The 21,902-nt window shown below is 38.5% G+C and overlaps 1 protein-coding gene across 6 annotated transcripts in view; it reads right to left on the bottom strand.

Annotated features, from left to right (window-relative positions):
• tead1b (TEA domain family member 1b) overlaps positions 1-21,902 on the bottom strand; it is a 50,964-nt gene that overhangs the window by 6,290 nt on the left and 22,772 nt on the right. The window contains exons 4-12 of one of the 6 annotated variants that reach the window (XM_085269785.1): positions 9,899-9,963; positions 7,987-8,049; positions 7,834-7,896; positions 5,148-5,159; positions 4,158-4,289; positions 3,821-3,867; positions 3,654-3,715; positions 3,078-3,202; positions 1,693-1,866 (exon numbers count right to left, since the gene is read on the bottom strand). In XM_085269785.1, the coding sequence (XP_085125911.1) occupies positions 1,693-1,866; positions 3,078-3,202; positions 3,654-3,715; positions 3,821-3,867; positions 4,158-4,289; positions 5,148-5,159; positions 7,834-7,896; positions 7,987-8,049; positions 9,899-9,963 (743 nt within the window). Of the gene's footprint in view, positions 1-1,692; positions 1,867-3,077; positions 3,203-3,653; positions 3,716-3,820; positions 3,868-4,157; positions 4,290-5,147; positions 5,160-7,833; positions 8,050-9,898; positions 9,964-21,902 lie in introns of all 6 variants that reach the window. The other 5 variants (XM_085269783.1, XM_085269786.1, XM_085269787.1 and 2 more) reach the window with 5 other exon arrangements.

The raw sequence follows: 21,902 nt of genomic DNA, 5'->3' as shown, positions 1-21,902 counted from the left end.
AAATAAAAACTACTTGCATCACTGGGAAAATTAAATTAAAATAATAACAACAATAAAAAAATATAATAATACATTTTAAATATGTTAAGTTATCTGGATTTAAACTATAACTGCTCTTCTTAAGCAGTAAAAAAGTGGATTACAATTCAATAATTACTTTTTTTTTTTACATACACCACTTCCAGGAGTTAGAGAGAAGCAGAAAGCTCTTCGTGTTTTTCCTCCATTGTGCATTCTCAACATGCACATTCAATCGACTGCCCAGAAACCAGAATGTCTCATTTTGTTAAGTGCCTCGTCTTTTCTTCTTCCCTCTTACCCTGACTGCACACACGAGAAAATGAGAAGAGGGGTCCAACATTTGTGCTTTTAGCTCCATTTTTGGTCTCTACCAACTGCTGAAAGAAGTATTTAGCTTTTTTGTTACAAGACGATTGAATATGTTTACCAGCTGCTGATAAATATCTCATACGAGATACGGATGATTTTTATCCATAGGTTTATCTTTACATCCATCCATTTCCTTATGATTTTCCAATTCAGGGTCTTTTGGGGGGGGGCTGGGGCAACCATTCACACATGGAGCCAATTTAGATTAACTAATTAACGCAACACGCATGTCTTTGGACTGTGGGGAGAAGCCGGATTACCCAAAGAGAACATGCACACTCTACACAGCTGGCCAATGGATTCAAACTCAGGACCTTCGTGTTGTGAGGCAACAGTGCTTCCCCAACGGCACCACCACGCCACTCTGTATTTGTCACTTGAATAAAAACATCTCTTTAACCATTACTAGAAATATTATGATGGTGTTCAGATATTAATTCAAACATTTTGACATCATTTTATACTGTAAGATGTGCACAGTCGGTCATGTAGCTTTCTGAAACGGCAAACATCTGTCTGATCAGGGCTGCTGAGCCCAGCCGTGCATATCGCATAAAAAATGAGAAGATCCCGGCCACATCTGAATAAGCATGTTAATGTGCCCATATTGGAAGAAAGATTCTAAAGAGGATTAAATGAAGTTACGTTAAAAGACTGATTTACAACGTTGAGCGGGTCTGCTCCTGGAGGGCAGCCTCTCTGTGCCCTGAACATCCTGTTCATTACGGACACAAAAAGGGGAGACGTCCTCCTACAACATTCTCCTCCTTCATTAAGCAAAGCAGTTATACATTCATTATTGTGCAGATTCTGCCTTTCATTTGAAATTTAAATTTGTCGGTCACTTCAAAAGGAATTTGAGGGGACTTGGTCCAAGTGCATACGGCCCTACTTTGTTTGCTGCCGCTAGTTAGCATTTTGCATCAGGGAGGAAATGCATGCAATGTTTAAACAGCCATTAGGAGCACAACCAGGTCACTCCATTGTTTGGAGATATTACACTGAATTAGTGGGTGCTTTGATCAAAAGCTCTCCTGCTATGCAAGTCCAAATATAGCAGAGTGCATTCTGCAAACATTGAGAGCAATCTTCTCTGTGTAGACTGATTACACCCAATCACTAAGCACGAAGCAGAACACACTGTTACTAAACAGGATTGTTTGATCAAATTTTTCACAATGCGCAAAAGGTTACAGTGAAATTAATACTTATGTATGGAGAGCCTAATCAAGCTGCAACAAAGCATTTTTTTTTTATCAGATACTCATCTTCTCATCAGCATTGCTTATAAATTACACTCACCCAGAATTTTATAAGGAAGAAGGAATTCTGGGGGCCTTTTGCATACAGCTCCTTCAGTCCGCCTTTCTTTTCTGGAAATTTATCGTAGATCTGACGAATGTCCACCGACTCCAGCAGGGCGTCACTGTAGGAATGATTCGTCTGCCCGATGTGCACAAACAGGTGTTTGTTGTACTGCAAGAGTAAAATGAAAAATGAATACAGATGGAAACTTGTATTAAAAAATAAAAAAGATGAAACTATTTAAAGTCGGATTCTTTTGTTTTGCAGCGTGAACTCAATAATAGCGTGCGAAAAAACCCATGCAAAAGGAGCGCGTATCAATATTCACAAAGTCATCAGCACAGAAGAGTTTACTGAAGCAAAATAAGCCAGATCTGATGTGCCAGTCCTGAAGTAATCATCGCAATAAGCAACTGGTAGCCAGGATTAGACTGATAATGCACTGGGATGAGAAACAACTCTCTGCAACATCGCTTTTTTATTAGTCACTCGAAATAGTTTTGAGCAACTTTCCTGTTTTATGACATACAAATGAGGTAATAACATTTATGTTTCACTAACCCTCAAAATAAACTGATCCCCTCATTTGTATTAAACAAAGCTGCTTCAGCCACAAATTATGATTGAGCAACTGTGCAAAACGATGTATTTTCTAAACAAAAACATTTTTCGTAGACAATCTTACCACCTTTCCTCACATGAAAATCTAAAAATGTTTCTACCTCAGCCAAGTTAAAATGATAATACAAAACAAAAGTGCTTTGGTCATTTCTTCCCTATTTGATTTGGTCAATTTTTTAAACTTTTAAATGAAAATATCTGAATTTGGTTTGACAATGCGAATAAAAATTAGGGCCAGTTAAACCTCAAACCTGTGATGGAGAGCCAAAAGTAGATGAAAGAGGAGCAGCGAATCACAGAAAAAACATTTTGTTTTCAAAGGTTTGTTGCCCTCTTTGTGACCGTCTGAAACTCTGCTGCACTTCAGTGTAAAAGCTCACAGAATGGCGTCTCCGGCACACAGCCCAGAGTGCAAATGCAATATTTTTAAGCCTCAAGTTGCATTTAAGATTAAAGGCTGTTCCTGTGTTATCAATGCAAAAGACTATTCACTAAAATGAAAAACAAACATATTGTTAAAGAAATCAAAACATACAAGGAACTGATTAATATGCATTCATTCATTATTTCTGCAGGTCTCCGTGCCTTGCATCAAGCCAGCCTTTTGCCCCTCTCAGCTTGTTTTGGCCTCTTCTCAGCTGACTCTCTGCCTGGGAAAATGTCCCAGTGTATTCATAGAGGAAAGGACTGGGTGATAAGAGGTGGGAATGAACACCAAGAGATAGTGAAATTTCATGCTTTGGTATAATGCTTTCACTCACAGAGTCTGGGTCTCTCTGCTGCTCTAGGAAGGCAGAGAACTCCACCAGTCTGAGTTTAGATGTACCGATGGAGCGGCCCTGCCATGCTGGCGCCGTGGGTGCTGGAGCTGCTGTGGGCTCGAAACCTGCAGAAACACCAGAACAACAAAATATTCATCTGTTCTGATGGTTGTTTTCCCAGCAGAGCATGTGCATGTTCTTTCTGAAACACTAGTTCACATTAACCTCATTTCATCAGGTTTGTTTATGACAAGAAAATTAATTTAATATCTTAGTGCAGATTCACAGAAATCTGACGTGCTTGATTTGGAAGGAAATGCATGCTCTATAATATTTCATTCATCTCTAAGGAGACATCTCCCAATTTAATTTTTTTTATAGACAAAAAAAATTCTGTGGTGAATTTAAAAGATATTTCAAAATATTTCAAAACAGAAATAATGACAGTGTACCACAGATATTACATTTTTATTGGATTAAGAAATTAGGGTCGAGATATCTGAAAAGACATTTGAAAAACAAGTTACAAAGTTCATCTTTGAATGTTGCATGTTTTATAATTAGGTAAAGTCTCACTTGAAATTGCTGTCGTGACTGCTGGCTGGATGGGATAGGGTTGCTGGGTGAAAGGCTTAATACTGGAACAAAAAAACCAACAGTCATTAGGCAAAAAATGGTTTCCTTTTTGTTTAAAGAGCATTTATTTATTTCCTGAAAAAGTTGGTTCAAGGTTTAAAACTTACTCTTGCGATGATCCTGGCTGACCAGCCGAAATCATACCCTGCCATAACTACAGAATTAGATGTATAAATAGACAAGAAAGAACAAGCAACAAAGAACATCCAATTGTGAGCAGCTGTTAGTGACAAGATCAGAATGGCTCTGAGCTCCATGTTCAGTGTATGTAGTTATCTTGACTACCACTCCTTTTGATCATGTGCTTATCTGATAGGGGCAGTTGTGCAAAGCTGTGGTGTGTAATGTGATTTGGCCTGGGTTTTTGGTGTGGTTGGCCCTATCGGTGCCCTGGGTGAAGCTGGACAGGATGGATCAATAGCGGGGTGCCGGCAAGGCTCTTACCCCTGCTCCAGGGAAGGCTGGGCGAGGGATGCCTGGCAGGCCGAGCTTGTTGTGAATAGCCGTGGCAGAGACGATCTGAGCTGAGGACATGGAGGCCATGCTCTGGAGGGCTTTGTCCTTCACGGCTTGGTCCTTTAACAGCAGTCACAAAAGGCTTAGCACTCGCACAGAAGGGAGAGGAGGGGTGTGTTGCAGAGGTAGCACAAACGAGACTCTAAACAACACACTGAAAGCACGGCTGACCTCTCTCACAACAGCGAAAAGCAAGCAGGTTAAAAGAAGCAGCACTGGCATTTCTATGCTACATGCAGGCTTTATTTCATTATTTTTTTAAAGTTATGTGCTGACTGAATTCCAATATACCGTAGCTAGCAGTGGTATGCACTTAAATGAAAGTTTGCCTGTTGACTAATCTAGTTTTTTAAAAACTCATTCAGAAGTGCTTTCCATCAAGGCTGCATTTGTGTGCATGTCAAAACACATCACGTCTAAACACAAAGAATTTTTCAACTAAAACTGAAGGACACAAATCCCACTTGGTTAATAGTTTTTTTTTTTTGTTGTTGTTTGTTGTTTTTTTCACAACTCTAGTCAGTTCCTTTTGTTTAATCTTTGTAAAAGAGGTTTTTGAAATTATAGGGATTTTATTGTGAAATACAGGGAAAACCTGTATTACATACTACATACTTTCCGCTACTTTGGCCGAAGTGTTTTCATCAAATAATGCTAAACGTCCCATACACACTGGCAAACCCATGCAGACTCACTGGTGGCAGAAGCTACAGGTAAGCATGCTGGCAGTACATGCTGACGGAGCAGAGTCAAGCTGCAGTATGCTCGTAGCATGATGACACACGGACACCAATGAACACTGCCAGCCGGTGTTGTGTTACTGTGGCAGGAGCGGAAATGCAAAACTAGAAGCTGAAGGGCAAGGCAGGTCCTAACTGAAGCAGACACGGTGTCACAAGCAGAAAACAAAATACTCACCATATTTGTAACCTAAATGCAAACAAACAAGGTTTTATTGGAAAATTGCAATTCAAACACTGCAGTTAATTCAAGAGCTATGTGTGAAAAAATATATCAGCAATACACCTTTAAATATCGGTAAAACACAACAAAGTAAATATCTGTTCTTCTTTACACAATACATGCACAGATGTGTAACTAACACTTAATCACAAAGAATTATGAAATTTGTATTTACAAATCATGTGGAGAAAGTCTTACGCTCTATAATTTTCACAATCTGATCAGTAGTCATCACTCAAGACAAAACAAGGGAACACTAACGTAATGATTGCAATTATACTAAAATGCCATAGACAGGACGAGAAGCAGCAGGTTTTGATGCCCCCCAGAATGAAGGGCACACTTGTATTTCTCTTCACCAATGAACTCTAATTTGCTTTAAATGAGAAAAGACAGGGATTCATACAAAAGCTGTCTGTTTTTCTTCAGACAGCCGCCTGTGCCCCTGAAAGAACAGGCATTCATGTGGCTAGCTGCCTGTCTGACTCTGTCTCTCAGTGTAAACGCGCGCGCATACACACACTTACACACACACACACAGATTAATGAGGGGTCATTAATTCGTGTTGAATACTGGGAGTGGAGCAAAGTGTGAAAGTCAAAACGTATAGTCGGCTCCCCAAGAAAAGAAGAAAATGGCACATGGGTGGAGTGTCCTTTGATATACAAGCATTACTTCATAAAATACCTTAAATTACAGGTCAGTATTATTCAAGATTACTTCTTTCACAATGCTCTTCTCCCATTTTAATGTGCCATTCTGAAAAGCTTTCTTCAGCGATTTTAACAGATTTCACTATTTCTGAAATAACTGACGAGAACGTTCTGAAATGACGACATCTGAACTGGGAGGAAGGAAAGCGACTGACAGCCATGGCATTGTGAGAGCCTCGAGTTATCAACAGATTGAAGGGAGAACAAGAAAGCGGGGGGGGGGGGGGGGGGGGATTTCAGAAACAGCCAGCTTCACTGCCATTCTCTGCTCTGAATGTGCACCACTGAGTCTTTGACGGTGAGGAAAAGTTGGGTTACATTGTCAAAGGAAGCAGAGGTGTAATCTCTTCTTCATTTTTTAAAACACGGACTCCCGCCCCCTTTGCCATGCTGCCTTTTTTTAAAAAATAAAGTCTGCTTAGTAAGAGATGTAAGCAGACCCATTTCCCCGCACCTTCAGCTTCCAGCCACTCACCAAAACAGCCAATGCCAGCATGCTTCCCAACATGCACACACTTTGATTTAGACTTTAATAGAGGAAAATTTGAGCCTGACCAGCCCCCCATCAAAAAAAAAAGAAAAAAAAAAAGGGCAGACCATTGTTATTATGACCTAGTACGGAGTATGTGTTGTTGCACTACTACAGAATTTGTCATTACATAAAGACACAGTAACACATCGGCTCTTTGAACAAAATATTAATCAATCTACAAACGTTGATGCAGGATGGATTTCCACAGATTTTATGTAGTTTTCTATAGACTGCGCTGCAGATTTTGAATCCTTTTCATTTCACCACATTTTCATTTACATCCAAAATCACTCAAATTTAATCAAATTTGGTACATATGTTAATGATTACCCGGACTACCTTATACATGCGGCGACAAGTTTGAAATTCCCAGTTTGAAATTCCAGACGGTGAACATTTCCACTGTTTGTTTGTTAGCTTTTAGCTCAAAGCTAGGCTCTAGTCACACAGGCCTAGACACTAGTCACTAAGAAAACATGTATATTCCTCAACTGCTAGCAAGTGGTTGATGGAAGTTGCTGGCAGCTAGTACAAATTGGCTGCAAATAGCTATATAGTGTTGCACCAAAAATCTCCTTGTAATTGCTTTGATTGCTAGAAGGCATTGCTGCAGTCACCTGCAGGCTGTATGGTCAACTTTTCTATAAACGCTTGCCACCTACTCCCCAAGTCGTAGTGAAACTGTAACAAGTGCGATGCAGACTAGACATGAAGAAAGTTCGCCTTCATTTTAAAAGTTGTGCCTGTTTAAATGTATTGGTTGCAGCAGAATGGTGCAACTCTTTACTTTAAAGGCAAATCTTCGTTATCCGGTTGATGTCCCACTCTAGTGTTTCACACCAGTGAAACTGTAAAGTACTTACGAGTGTTTGGAGACAAGTCTGTGTTTCTTTGTGTATTTTATGCTTTGTATGTACTGGCTAAGAAATGTAGTTTTAATTAATTTTATTTATTTATTTTTAAAAACTTTTTCAATTTCAGCAAAATTACCTAGAAAAATCCAGTTCTGGTCAGGCTCATGACTAATAAAAGATTAAACATGTAGGATCCATATGTCGGACTATTTTTTGTTAATTTAAATCGCAAAAGCATGTCTTTATATATTTATACAAGATCACGGTTATTTTGTGCAGCTGCTCTCAAAGCAAAGGCTGGTGATGAAAGAATTAATGTCATTGAAACCAAGCAGACAGGACAGTGACAGCATGTTTGGGTTAGAACGAGTGAGAGATGGTCAAGAAAGTGAGTAAGTGAGATTAGAAGGGCTGAACAGAAAAGCAGAGGATTTGGGTTATGGGGGGAATCAGAGGATCAAGCATTCACTCTGTCTCTACAGGAAACAGAAAGTTAAGATGCACAGCAACCAAACAAGCCCAAAAGCAGAAAAGCGCATACCTTTAGCTTGGACTGAAACTCACGAGATTTCCTTCTGGCAAGAACCTGAATGTGACTAGACACCTGCGGAGTAGGGGAGGGGAGGAAAACAAAGGAAGAGCCTGTAACCATGGCAATGAAAAGCCCCCTGCAACTGGGCAAAGCCAGACGTACCTTAATGGCAGCTTGGATTTCTCGAACTTTCTTTCTTGCTAAGACCTGTATGTGACTAGACACCTCCATTTAAAAAAAAAGAGAAAAAGGAAAATAAAAAAACAGGAAAACCCAAAAAAGTACAAAGTGGATCACACATGTCTTTGTTTAAAAACACTTCAAGAAGATAAGGTGTATAACAGAAGCATCTTCAAACCACACACCAAGCTAACAGCCAATAAAGCGTTATGCTGTGTTGTCGTCACTTAAGTGAACTGATTAAGGAGGATGCAGGCCCCTTTAGCACACATTAAGAGCACACAGATGTGATCTGCTGTGTGCTGAATGAAAATCGGCTAGTCTAGTATCCTTGTGGGAGCTGCGAAAGGCATTTCACCGGCCAAGTTTATCTACGATGTCTATACAGTTCAAAATGATTTTATACTCTCAAATGAAACATTCATCAGTAGCCGTCTGAAAGAGACCTAATGTGAGCTGATGACAGGTTTGAGAGGTAGATTTACATTCTCCTCTGGCACTTTTCATGCAAATGAAACCCAAGCTGAGTACCCCAACAAGGGAGTGATTTAACAGGAAAGTGTTTGGTTAGCTGAGAAGTCTTTACATTATTCACAATCTTTTACATGAGTTGGTGCTTAAACTGGAGCTGTAAATGTTAGTCAGTTGATCACAGTCATCCCTCATTTTTTATAATTTCTGAAGCAAAAGAGCTAAACCTTCAGGGGTTTTAGTTCCTTCGATGGAAGAATTACATTCACATCAATTAGTCCATATATATTCAATTTAGTTGCAATAAAACAAGCTGGAGCTGGTGAGAAAAATGATCAATATTGCTGTTGGTGCCATGTTAATAACTAAATCAATTACTTTCATGCTGTACATGATATTTAAAGTAACATCATGCGTGTTTATTGGTATTGCTCGGCGCAAACAACCCTCTTTTTGTCCAATTCTGTGCCAAGAAGATGAGACACAGGAGACAAACCACACCTTTCTGGTCCAGACTGATCAATTCACACACAGTGATCGAATGTCATTGTAAACACTGACTTGTTTATCACTGTCATTCAAGTCAGTAGTCATGCAGGGAAGTTCCTGTTTAGAGGGAAGATCAGGGGCTTCGTAGAGTCACTAAAGCACCATTAAAACTATTCAATATCGTGTAGAGATTGGTAGAAATAAGGCCACTAGTACTACTACTAAGTTACTTTTAGCACAAGTGCTCACCACAGTGGTTAAGTCTGCTTATTTGACTGGGCAGAGTTTTTACAACAGACGCTCTGATGAAACCTCAAATGGAATTTGACAGTACTACTACATTTTCAATTGCCAAGCAAATGTGTTAACCCAATAACCAAAAAATAAGAAGCACAGTGGTGAAATAGTTAGCAGACAATCGCATAAAAACGGTTCAGTTTGGGCCTTTTTTTGTTGTGATTTTGAGTTTGCATGTGGTTGGTTTCTGCTGATTATTCCAGCTTGATCCCACAGCCCAGAGCCATGCATGGTGAGTTAATTGGTGATCTTGAATTGACTTTATGGATCTGAAAGTGTGTGGTTGTCTGTCTCTATGATAAACTGGCAACTCCTCCAGGGTGTACCCCTGCCTCTCCTCCTGTGACAGCTCAGATAATACCTGCTTCCACAACCCATAAGCAGTGTAGAAAACCTATATATTATTTATATATTTGCCTACATTTAGATGCATAGTGTGAAAACGTAATAATCTCTTCTTGCAACACAGCAGTGACAGGGAGACAGGGGATCTTTGTCAGCCCTAGAAATCTTATTGACAGTTAGCATAGCCTTATTCTCTGTCTTACTTTGTTCCTCTAAAACAAAGGCAGCAGTGTGCACACATTCAGATTTGACAGCCCTCTGACACTTATGTAACAGAGACGTCTCGTCTAACCTGCTTTCTCGTCCTCGTCTTGCCGGTCCGGAGCTTGATGTATCTCGCTATCAGCTCATTTCGACCTGGAGAAACCAGAAAATGAAGAGCAATGTAGATAAAAACCAACAAGAAGTATAAATTTCTGCAGTCTGAACACTTATCTGTAGAATTTGGTTGCTTCTGATTTTAGTTTTTCAACAATCAAACACAAACATGCTTATTAAAAAATAGATTTGAATTTAGGTTTTGGCAAAAACCAAACACTCAGATCAATCACAAGCAAAAAAAAAAAAAAAAAAAGTAGCAGTTTATAATTAAAACTACCTCTTTAGGAAACACACACTTCCCCGGGCTTTCTTTAATTTATTTTTTTTATAGTGGGGTGGATTGGAGATTTCTGTACTTCACACAGTTGTTCAAATCTATCCTCTGTATCTGCATAATTACTGAAGAATACGTGCCACTGTTTAATAAATGCAGCTAATACTCTTAAAAACCACGGTATTGTACTTCTGAAAATAGAAACATTTATGAAAATGTCAATCTGATGGATGTATACCTAAATTCATAGATAAGAATAAAATAACTTATGGTTGTAACTCTAAATATAAGAGTATGTGTACCTCCTAAACAAACCCCATCCAGTTTTTCTATGGCAACATCGTATGACATTAGCATGAATAAAGAAAACTCACAGCGGCAGCACCAAGGCCTTTAAAATTAATCTAATTCAATCTCATTCTCTTCAAAGCCTCATGCTTTGAAAGGAAACAGGCCTGGCTGTTCATACTATTACAGAAAATAATGGCAACTGAATACATTGGGCTTAAAACAGTGCTGCTCTGACTAAATTATAATTGAAGCATAGCTTTGTAGAGATTTCCAATTAACAACAGCCCCAAACATTCTTCTGCCCTCAGCTCTGCTCTAATTGCTGTCGCAATGCACATGACCCCTGCTTAGCCCTTTCATATGGTAATAACATGCCGCCAACCAAAACTATTACACAAATTATAGGTAAGGAGGCACTCTAATTATGTGTCCAGCTGTAACTAACCAATGCCATGGATTTGCTGTAGTTCTCTATGAAATTCAACGAACCCTCAATATAATGAAACATTTTTCTACCTTTCTTCCATTATCAATTAAAGGTCTTACTTTTGTTATGACACAATAGACCGCAGCATTCTGCAGATGTGCTAATCAGCCGTATCTAAGCGAATTAGGGAGGGAAGCCAATTTGTTAAGAGCAACGCACAGGAGGCTTCAAAATGTGATGGCGCACAAGTGTCAATCTTAGAGGTTTAAAGTTGAGACAAAGCCACATCGTGAAGGTTAGTGAAAGATATTTTTCTACCTATCTGTAATGACAAAGCGAAAGTCTTATTTTGAAAGGCATCAACAATTAAGTAACAATAATAACAATTAATTCATTTGGAAAGTTTGAATTACAAGACTAAGAATGACTAACTGGTTTTACAAATTAATTAATTTATGCTTGATACAGAAGATCTTTTTTTTTTTTTTTTTTAAATCACAACTTCACACAACTAATTTAAAAGTTTTGTTCTGTTGTCTTGTATTGCCATTTCATTTCCATATCTTAATATTTAATATGGTTCTTTAACTTGTTGCTATCATTCTTTCTGTCACGGAGCAACTGTGACGATGTGATTTTCTCTGAGAATAATTAAGTAGTCTGATTCTGATTGATTAAAAACTTCTTAGATAAAATATTTTGTGATTTTTTTTTAAAAACCATTTTGGCTAAAAAGAAAACGAATTAAATCATTTAACAACTGCTTTTGCTATAGTTTAATATGTAATAATAGACTAATCACTAATGTTTTAGCTCCACCATTTAGTTATCAATTATTATCAATCATACCTTTTTAAACTAAAAGTTTATATATGAATTAATCGGAAGTTGAAATGAATGACTAAAACTGGCTTATCATATAGCATTGTATAGCCTCTTGAATAATACAGTAAGAGACCCAGCTTTGTAAGTTTAAATAGAAAGAAAAACATACTATTCAGCAACCAGAGCTCTTTAACACTTTAAAATACCCATCTCTGTGCCACACCTTCACATTTTGGTGCAAAGAGAAGCTTGTGATGTCAACCTGTAGTTTGTTGCTTGACCCTGAAGTTCTTTTCACACTGAACACTTTTGCAGCAGAGGCCCAAATAACCCTTGCTGTGTGACCTCACTCTACACATTAACAACATCTAGGGATTTACACATCCATCGTGTCTATCCAGTGTACCTGCCGTGTAAACTTTATCAGATAAAGCAGGGACCTGCACTATTTTCAATAATTCACGCACTGTGGCAGCACAACATGACAATACAGGCATTCATGCAAACTCCTGATTCCCAGATCAAAGCACACAAATGACCAGCTGAAAGCTTGCTTACTGTTGAATTATTCATTCTTTTCACCAGGCTGGAAAAAAAGCTCAGTGGGCCCTGGCTAGTCTGCGTTCTTTTTTTTTTTCTTGCTTGTGTTTGTGCTGCAAAACAATTGTTAAAAAAAAAAAAAAAAAAAAAAAAAAAAAGTGACCCGTCCACATTTAGGACTAAAAACATTTTGGATGCAGCTCTGCTTTCATGCCTGAATTTCACCAGGTGCAATATTTTCCACAAAATAAAGAAAAAATGCTTTCCACAGGAGAAAAAAAAGACTAATGTTTGAAGCAAATTAAAATTTGTGGGGTTTTTAGGTTGAGGATATGCTGATCCAATAATTTACAGCACTAACATTGATTTGGTAAATCCACTTTACAAAGCTAATAAACTGTTTAACTGAAGTCCTGTTATGTTAATTTAATTTGCACTGAGTTCACATGCATTAAGGGAAGTAAAGGCAATAAAGACTCCCTCTTGATTCTTCTGCTTTCAAGCACCCATCTCCAATGGGCACTGTTAATTTACATACACAGGTTAGAAAATGTAATACTTAAAACATCTGCTTACATTTCTTTTATGCCAGATTTGAAGATAAACAATAAATTTTATTTAAGATGTGAACCTTGTAGTTATTGTGTAGGATTTTCTTTTTTTTTAGTTTTTAAATCAGCCTAATGATTTTACAAATATTATTGATAGGACTCTGGAAATACCCAGAGGTGGAGATCTTTTTGTCTGTATGGATTCCTGTCTTTTTGTTCTTAGCATTATGAGTTTTGAGAGTGAGCCTCTAAGGCTTAAGTAAAGGCCTTGTAGCAAAGCTGCGAGAGGGCTAAGGAAATTAACTCTTTATGGGGTGTTTCTGTCAATCAAAGTAAAAAAGCAGAATGGCAAAAGGATTAAATATTTATAGCATTACCCCTGAGCAGATTTGTTCTGTTCAGCAGCTGGAGCCCTAAAACTGGTCAGAGTGAACCTTCCCTCTGAATCTGAATGACTCTGGAGGATCTGACACATATGAATGGCACTCCAGCAGAAGCCCCACAAAGAGATGGCGGCTCAACTTTCTCTGGATCGTCCCCAAGTAGCTGATTCCTCGTTCCGTCAGAAATCCAATTTGGCGCTCAGCAACCTTTCTCCAAGAACCTTCGGATAGACTCCCTCTTTTGTGAATAACAATGGGGTGCATTATCACAGTCCACTACGAACCAACCTCAGAAAAAGCAATAAAACTGCCACTTTTTAAATCAACATTTAAAGACTTAAACTTTACAACCGTAATAACAGTAATTGTGGTTAAAATGAATGAGCCCAGAATTATTTGTGAAACTAAAACTTAAATTCTGCCCTGATATATTGTTGTTTGTCTTTCATTTAATGTATTAACTTTACAGAAAACCAAAAAAAAAAATTTTTTATTTGTGAAAATGTTTAACTCAGTTGCATACCAGTTACAGTTCTGGCCAAAAAGATATGAAATTTACTATTTTTCAGTAGAAGAAATCATATAACCAAATTCCCTTATATTTAATATTTTAAATAATTATTTAAACTGTTGTATGGTCGAATGTTAAAACCAATCACATGACGAATATAGCAGTTTAAGAAACTGAACACACTTCATAAAGCACTGTCCTCTGTGTCTCACTAGATTAGCTCTGATTAGCTTTAGAAAGAGTGAGCTTTGACACAGGCAAACATATTGATATGCCATTATCTGAGGTTGATATCTGTGGGGTTAATGAAACCAGTGTCTTGACATTTAAAGAAAGGTCCACAACGAGCACGACCATCAAAGACACAAACACTAAGATTCTGGCCGATAACGTCTTGTTATCTTCACTATTAACTCTAGCCAAAAGCAGTTATGTCCTGTACTAATAAAGTTGTGCTTCTGTGTGTGTGTGTGTGTGTGTGTGTGTGTGTGTGTGTGTGTGTGTGTGTGTGTGTAAAATTGAGAATAACAGATTTCGAGCATTAGTCAGATCAAATGTAAGAGCTGGAAGAGGCACTATGTGGCTTTTTGTTACATTATTTCATAGAAAAAATAATAAAAATCGATTCCCTCCTTCAGCCTTTTGATACAAAGTGCCTCATAGAAGAACATGAATGAATTTGTATATGCACATTTCAGGCTTTGCATTCTTTTATCCCACTGAACAAAGCAGTATTTACAGACACTTCTAGAATGTCATTCACAGCACTTGAAATCCAAACATCATATTTAAAAATGAAAGTCTATAGAAAAGCTTGAGTTCTAAAGGAACAGACAATAAAAACCGGTCTTGCTGCTTCAGAGAGCTGGATACTGGTGGATCACCAACACTTAAGTGACATCTGCACATGTCCAAAGTATCTCAACCTTATCTCTTACTTTGCCTCCAAACTGCTCAAGCTGAGCTTTCCTTCTGACTATAAATGCATAATTAATTTACCAAAACAGTGGCAAGTTAATTTCCTGTCAAGTGACTGGAGTGGTGAACTGACCAATTGTTTGAAGAATATTTGAAAAGCTTTTCTTCAAATCGTAAGGTTAAAGGAATTAGGATTATTGATATAAATGCAATGCAGAATGAGATGCAGACCTAATTTAAGGAGTAAGACAGTTCCTCAGCTAAAATTCATTTTTCAACTAACATTTGTCTTTAACCCATCCTATCAAACCAAACCAAAAAAAAAAAAATCCTTATGTCTAAACATAGTAGAATTCCACGTGATAAATGTTCAGTGGCAATCATAAGTACAGCAGTGCTGAATCTTCACTGGCAAATAAACATGAAGGTTTGTCATTGAATATATTACCATAACCTTTATTAACCTGTGTAACAAAAATACCAAGCTAATTTTAGTAATGGCATATTAAACATTTTTACCTGGCTCGATTGCAACCTCCCGAGGAGCAAGAACAATAGTTTACAGCTCTTTGTGAGTTTTTTCCCCTTCCTCTTTTTAAAAGCTTTCATTTCCTGTAACAGCACTTTCCCCCCTCTCTCATGCAGGCACAACCACAGTCACATCTGGCCCAGCACTTTGCCATGAAACAGCGGCGGGCTTGGCAGAGAAGCAGTCGGCAGACTGCCCACATGTGTGTGACTTCTACCACTCGACTGTCTGTGTTTAGCTAGGCCTTGACCAGGCAGCCTCACAGAACAGAAGGCAACACACAGTACTGACCAGCACATTACGAAGCTACATTAATAACATAGATTAAGGCTGTAAATTAGCAGAGGCCATATTAATAACACTGAAATCATCTCTCAGTGGATCTGTACGCACTTTTTCTTGTTGGACAATTATTTAAGATGCTTCACAGCTTTTGAAAGGTAGACTTAGCGCAAGAACAACTAGTTGATCAGCAATAAACCGAACACAGAATTACTAATCAATAGCATCTGTTGACAGCTTTTAATTGTCTCATAATTACTGTTTACATTAGCGGTTGGTGAAATAAGACATCTGGTAAAATCTTGTACCTTTTGTGAAAAAGGCTTGGGCGTATTTGACCAAATGATTAATGAATGAAAATAATTAGCTGCACTAACTGCATCATTCAATGCACCTCTTATTACTGACAAGCTATAAATCTTTCCATTAGCTTTTTGGATTAGTTAGTTATTTAGACTTCTACGCAGTCGTGTTTGTTTCCTTATGTGCACGTGTGTGCGCCTGTGTCGTGAGCCAACACAAAGGCCCCAGATTTCCTGTCATCTGTGATAGATGACTCAAGGGTCTCAGGCAGACATTAGCATCATAATAGACTAAACCAACAATATGAAGGCATTCGTCCCAGGTTTTGGGAATAGTAGGCAGGGGCAGGAAGCCTTTTACTTGAAATATCAATGGGAAACCACAGCTTGCCAACTGAAGGAGAACCTGAGACTTCAAAGAATAATTGACAGTGCCCTTTTTGCAGGGGAAACAGCATGCTATCAGTTTAGCATTATGTTAGCCCTTAGCGAGAGGTCAAAGACTAGGCACACAACCTCTGCGATAAATAATCTCAAAGGAACAAAAATCACACGCAACTGTTATGGCGAGAACACAATACGTCAGTTATGTAAGCTTAAACAATTACAACTAAATATAAAATGCCTGCAGCTGGCCAGACCTGGCAGGTGTTTCCTGAGGAAAGTGTTGCACCAACATTTACAAGTTTATTCCTGTCCATTTGATAACAATCCAGGTCACAGCTCTGCTGCAGTCGAGCCTTTTCAGCTATGAAGTCTCTTGTAGAAGACAGAAGATAATATCAGCTCATCATAACATCTGACTCCAGTCCACCAGCTGCTTGTACAAGTGCTTTCCCTCCCTGCATTGTTAGGCTCTCAGACTGGCAGTGCGAGTCCATAAGAAAGACTTCAAGGCCAGACACTGCATGCGTGACGCCACAATGATCGCAAACACTACTGCCATTCTCTGTGACACAATAGAAATCTCTCCTCCTCCTACACACTCGCACTGTCTCACAAACACAAACCATCCCAGTGCCTGTGGGCGAAAATGGAAAGCTTTAAGCTTCATCTTCTCATAAACTGACACTCCATGTATGCGTTTTATTTACTCACTAATTATGTAACAGGAAGTACACTGCACACAAATAAAAGGTTTTATTGTTGTAGTATACGCAATGTATTTTTGTTATGCTCTGGATTTGAACTTGTTTGAAATTAACACTTTCTTGATCCAGTGGAAGGCGATTATTATGGCAGTCTCTTAACATACTATAATTTACACATAGCAGTCTCTAAATTCTCTCATAAAACTCTCACAGGCTTTTTCAGTGCTGGCCTCACATGAACACGGGTGTTCCACCCATATTCACAGGAAACAACTCAATTCAGTCTGCATTTAGACAAGAAAAGCAGGGATGTAAAAATAAGAAAGCCTACAATTAAGAGCAATTCATTTACTTCAAAGCCTGACAATTTCTAAACTGACAGAGAGGCAAAACACTGAGTGGGTTTTCTATTTTATGTGACTTTATATAGTTTGATATGACCATTTGTTACACACTGAGGCACTGCTGAGAGTCTTAGTTCTTAAATGTGTGTGCTAATTTGAAATGGACTGAACCACCACTCACAACCACTAGCACTTTATATAGCCTCTGTAGGAATTATATCTCACTTATCTTAACTGCACTACTGTATAGCTCTGTGTAAATAATCATTCTGTACATTCGATAATTTTTAATCCTACAACTGTTTACAACTTGCATAGTTCCCATTTCTGTATAGCTGTATATCTCAGATTTCTGTAAAGTTATTTATTTCATATTCTGTATAGTTTTTCATATTTATATCCTGTTCATAGCCTGTACATAGCTTGTACTCACTACAGCCTGTGCATACTTATAGAATATTCACAACATACTTCATACCGTGTACATTATAACATACCATAATAGACCCATTTCTGTAATATACTCACATATCTATATTATTGCTAATATATATTGTAATATATCTATATCACTAAAGCACTTCTGGATGGATGCAAACTGCATTTCGTTGCCCTGTACCTGTGCAATGACAGTAAAGTTGAATTCTATTCTATTTTACAGAAAAGGTGAATGACGTCTTGACTGGTTAAGAAAGTGTAAATGTACTTTGTGAGTAAATACAAAGGTTACAGACAGACAGACAGATACACACATATATATTTACATAACTGTAAATTCTTTCACCAAATCTTGCAGTGCAAATTTTTCATAAAGTTGGAAAAATAAAATTGAGCTAATGTGTAATTTCTTTTCACCATTGTTGCTGTGTGAGAATATTAGGAGTATAGACTAAACTATTGGTCTGAAGCTGATCAAGTTCTGCCCGTGTGTGAGGAAAGTCGAGCAGGTCATACTATTATATTAGTGGACCTTCACTGCATTTGTGTTTTTTTCCTACTGAGCTGGTGAGTGAGGTGTATCTGGAAGTCCTGTAGCTCTATGTACTCTGTATGTTTGTTTGGCTTTTGGAAAAACCACAAATTCAATAAATGTAAAATTTCCCCTCTGCTTTGCCATCACACAGACCTTTCCTGCAGATTCCTGATCTGAAGTGGATTAGATGATCTTATCTTTGCACCATCCATCATGACTGTGGAATTTTACATTGATAACTAAAGAAGTCTGTAAAGAGTTTCTTAGCTTGAAAAACAGCATCTTGGTTTTAAAAGTTGCATACTGCCCTTCTTCAGCAGAGCCACACTCAAACTGTAGATGGAATAGAGTGATTTCAATTGCCAATAAACAACAACAAAAATCCTCCTCCCAGCCTGAACTAAAATACAATGTTCATATTCAACTTCTGCCATATTTGTGTTTACTCACTTAAGTCAAGTCTAGTCAATCACAGGCAGCTGTTCATGCTTTTAGTTTGACACTGGGGTGATTATTGACAGCAAGTCTTAGCATCCTAACGTACGGCATAACAACATGGTATGCAGGGTGCTCAGCTGCAGACAGGAAAGTACTGCAGAGGGTCATCAACACAGCCCAGAAGATCACTGGCTGCTCTCTGCCCAGCCTGGAGGTCACTGCAAACTCTCGGTACCTCAGCAGAGCTGGCAATATCATCAAGGACCACTCTCACCCCAGCAACCAACTGTTTGAACTATTACCGTCAGGCCGACGGTACAGGTCACATAAAACCAGGACAAACAGATTCAGGGATAGCTTCTTTCCCAGAGCGATCACCGTAGTAAATAAGCACAAAAACAACTGAACCTATTCCATACCGTCACTGTCATTATATCATGCTGCTATTCATACTGTCATCATATTAATGCTGCTATCCTGTATATATTGTACATACTATTGTTTGAGTACTTACGATTGTTTTTTTTGTACTTTTTATATTTTACATTTATATTTATTATTGAAACTTGCACCAAGGGAGTGGCACTCCAATTTCGTTGTACTCTGTACAATGACAATAAAGGCTATTCTATTCTATTCTATTCTATTCTATGTTAATAAGATGTCCTGGGTAATAACCAGCCAGCAGCTCACCTTTGCCCACAAAGTCAAAGCTGTATGTTGTTTCTTAAGCAACTTAAAGTTTTATTTCAAGTGCAGCTGACAAACCTTTTTTCTTTTATTGCATCTTGACTACGCTTCATGCAATCAATTGGGAATCGGTATGATCGACTGGCTGAGCACCAGTGATGACAAAGGGGAAAAAAACAGAGCCCTTGATCCCCACCAAAGGCTTAGTTATGTTAGGTTATGCTCACTGTTGTTGTCATGCAAAAGAGTTACTACTGCTTCTCACGCACATCCCAATTTCTGTAACCTACTGTGTAACACATGAAAACTAGAATGACTGAAAGTACAAACCTGTGGCAGTTTTGTCTCTTTTGACACATTTACACTGCATCAGTGAGGGAACATAAGATTTCTAGAGACTGGTATGGATGAGACTTCAACTCTGTAGAAAAGGGCACCATTGCGTTTGAAAGATGTGCTTCCTGTTAACTACCTCTTCTTCAAATTCAAATTCAAATTTTATTTGTCACGTACACAGTCATACACAGTACGATATGCAGTGAAATGCTTAGACAACTGCTCGTGACCTAAATAAAAAAAGAAAAGGCTATGAATAAGATAGGAAATACATATGAAAATTAAAAAGGGTGAATTTAACTGGGAAGGAATAAAATAAAATATAAAAATTAAAGTTAAAAATGAAATAACTGTACAACACAAATTAGAGTGAAGGGTAAATTTAACTGGGAAAGAATAAGATAAAATATATAAATTAAAGTTAAAAAATAAAATAACTGTACAACAAAATACACAGTATAGAACTATATAAGAATGTATGAAGAAATATAAATATATATATATATATATATATATATATACACACACACACACAATAACAGCAGCTGTACAAGTATTAACTGGAAATGAAGAAATAATGTCCAGTGTTGTGCAATCCACATTTGTAAGTGTCTTGTGCAGTGCAAATATGCTTAAAGTGATGAAGTGAAAACAATGTCCAGAATGTCCAGTGTGTATAAGACCTATATGTGTGGGTCAGTACTGTGTGGTGGTGTGATTGAGAGACCGTATCGCCTGCGGGAAGAAGCTCCTCCTCAGTCTCTCTGTGTTGGTCTTCAGGGAGCGGAATCGCTTTCCTGACCTCAACAGAGAGAACAGTCTGTTGTTGGGATGGCTGAGGTCCTTCTGTTGATATTGTAGGGGTATATGTCTGTCGAAGCACCAGTGCCACCCCCGACACACACAAGTTAGGAGTGTTGGTGAATGGTTTGAAGGGTATAAAAATGATATGAATCAGTATCCCCACGCTACGGTGTTCTAGTTATGAGAATTTAGAGCAACTGAAGATCTACGGGAGGTTTGGGGCTAACATGTTAGCTGTCTCAGCCAACAACTGAGTGAATATCTATTTGACGAACGGCGCTAAGTTGCTTCAGCAGATCACCAGAGACTTGTAGAATCAATGCTCTGGGGGTGACCTCACCGTTTTCTTTTTTCCCCCCATTTGGTCTGTCACCTTTCTGTACATCAAAATTTATTTGAGTCCGTTTCCACTGCACCTTATTCTCATCGGTACTTTTCTCACACTAGCCAAGCATAAAATCTTTATGTGAAATTTCAAGTAAACTGGATTGAGGTTATTTCCTGAATTTCAAACTGACCCGACCGAGGTTTAAAAATCCAGTCACGAAAATTAAGTTCTCACTATAATGCAGTGTTCAACTGTAATTAACAGCTCTTTAAAAATCCATTTTTCTCTGGACACCAAAAGAAATCAATACTTAACTTCAAATGACCTTATTGAGCTAGATAAAAGGCTTTATTGCAGGGGCTGGGTCAGGAGCAGTTGAGCTAATGTGTTAGCTGAGCAGTGGGGGATTAAAGGTGAGGTGTTCTCTCAAAATCTTACAAGACATCACGAAGCAGCAGGTCACTAACCTGAGCCTTCCTGGAGACACTGAGGGGATTACAGCAGCCAACCTCTGCTGAACTGTGCCTGCATTCAGAGGAAAAGACAGCCTCTTTATCACTCAGCAGGTCCAGCCCATTCTATTTCCTCTCTCTTTGCTCTGCGCCTTTCAAACAAGGCCAGAGCTGAAACCTGCTAGTCCCAACTCTGTGCAATATACTCACAGGGGACCAATTTGCACAGCTAGCCCTTGTCTGAATCACTCTATCAATTAGGATCCACTGTGTTTATCATCACATACATTATTGTAGAGGCTGGCCTGGTCATTGTGTTGAGGTCTGCCTCTCGGGAGAGGGAAAGGGATGAAATAAATGACCAGGGAGTAAAGCCACAGTTGGATAGGCTGCTGGACTAATCTGAGAGGACGGCTGTAATTATGAGTCTCCCGAGGAACTGGCTGTGTGGCAAGTCCAATGTGTGAACACGGTGCTAACAGTCAGGAAGGTACACTGCCCCCCTTCTCCACAACAAAGTAAGACGCTGAGTCAAATCAATATTTTCAATCTCTCAGGATCAATTCAGCATCTGAGCACAAAGGAAGACATGTTGGCTGTGGCCAATATGTATAAATGAAAAGTCAAACTTTGTGGTCATGATGGGCTCTTATATCTCACCTTCTTTGTAATCATGAAGACAAGCT

This window comes from Mchenga conophoros, linkage group LG1 (genome assembly GCF_057382185.1).
Source record: "Mchenga conophoros isolate Kocher_MC1m ecotype Shallow Benthic linkage group LG1, M_conophoros_male_GT1.1, whole genome shotgun sequence".
NCBI lineage: Eukaryota > Metazoa > Chordata > Actinopteri > Cichliformes > Cichlidae > Mchenga > Mchenga conophoros.
Note: the sequence above shows the minus strand (reverse complement) of the source record. Positions and strands in the feature narration are given on the sequence as shown.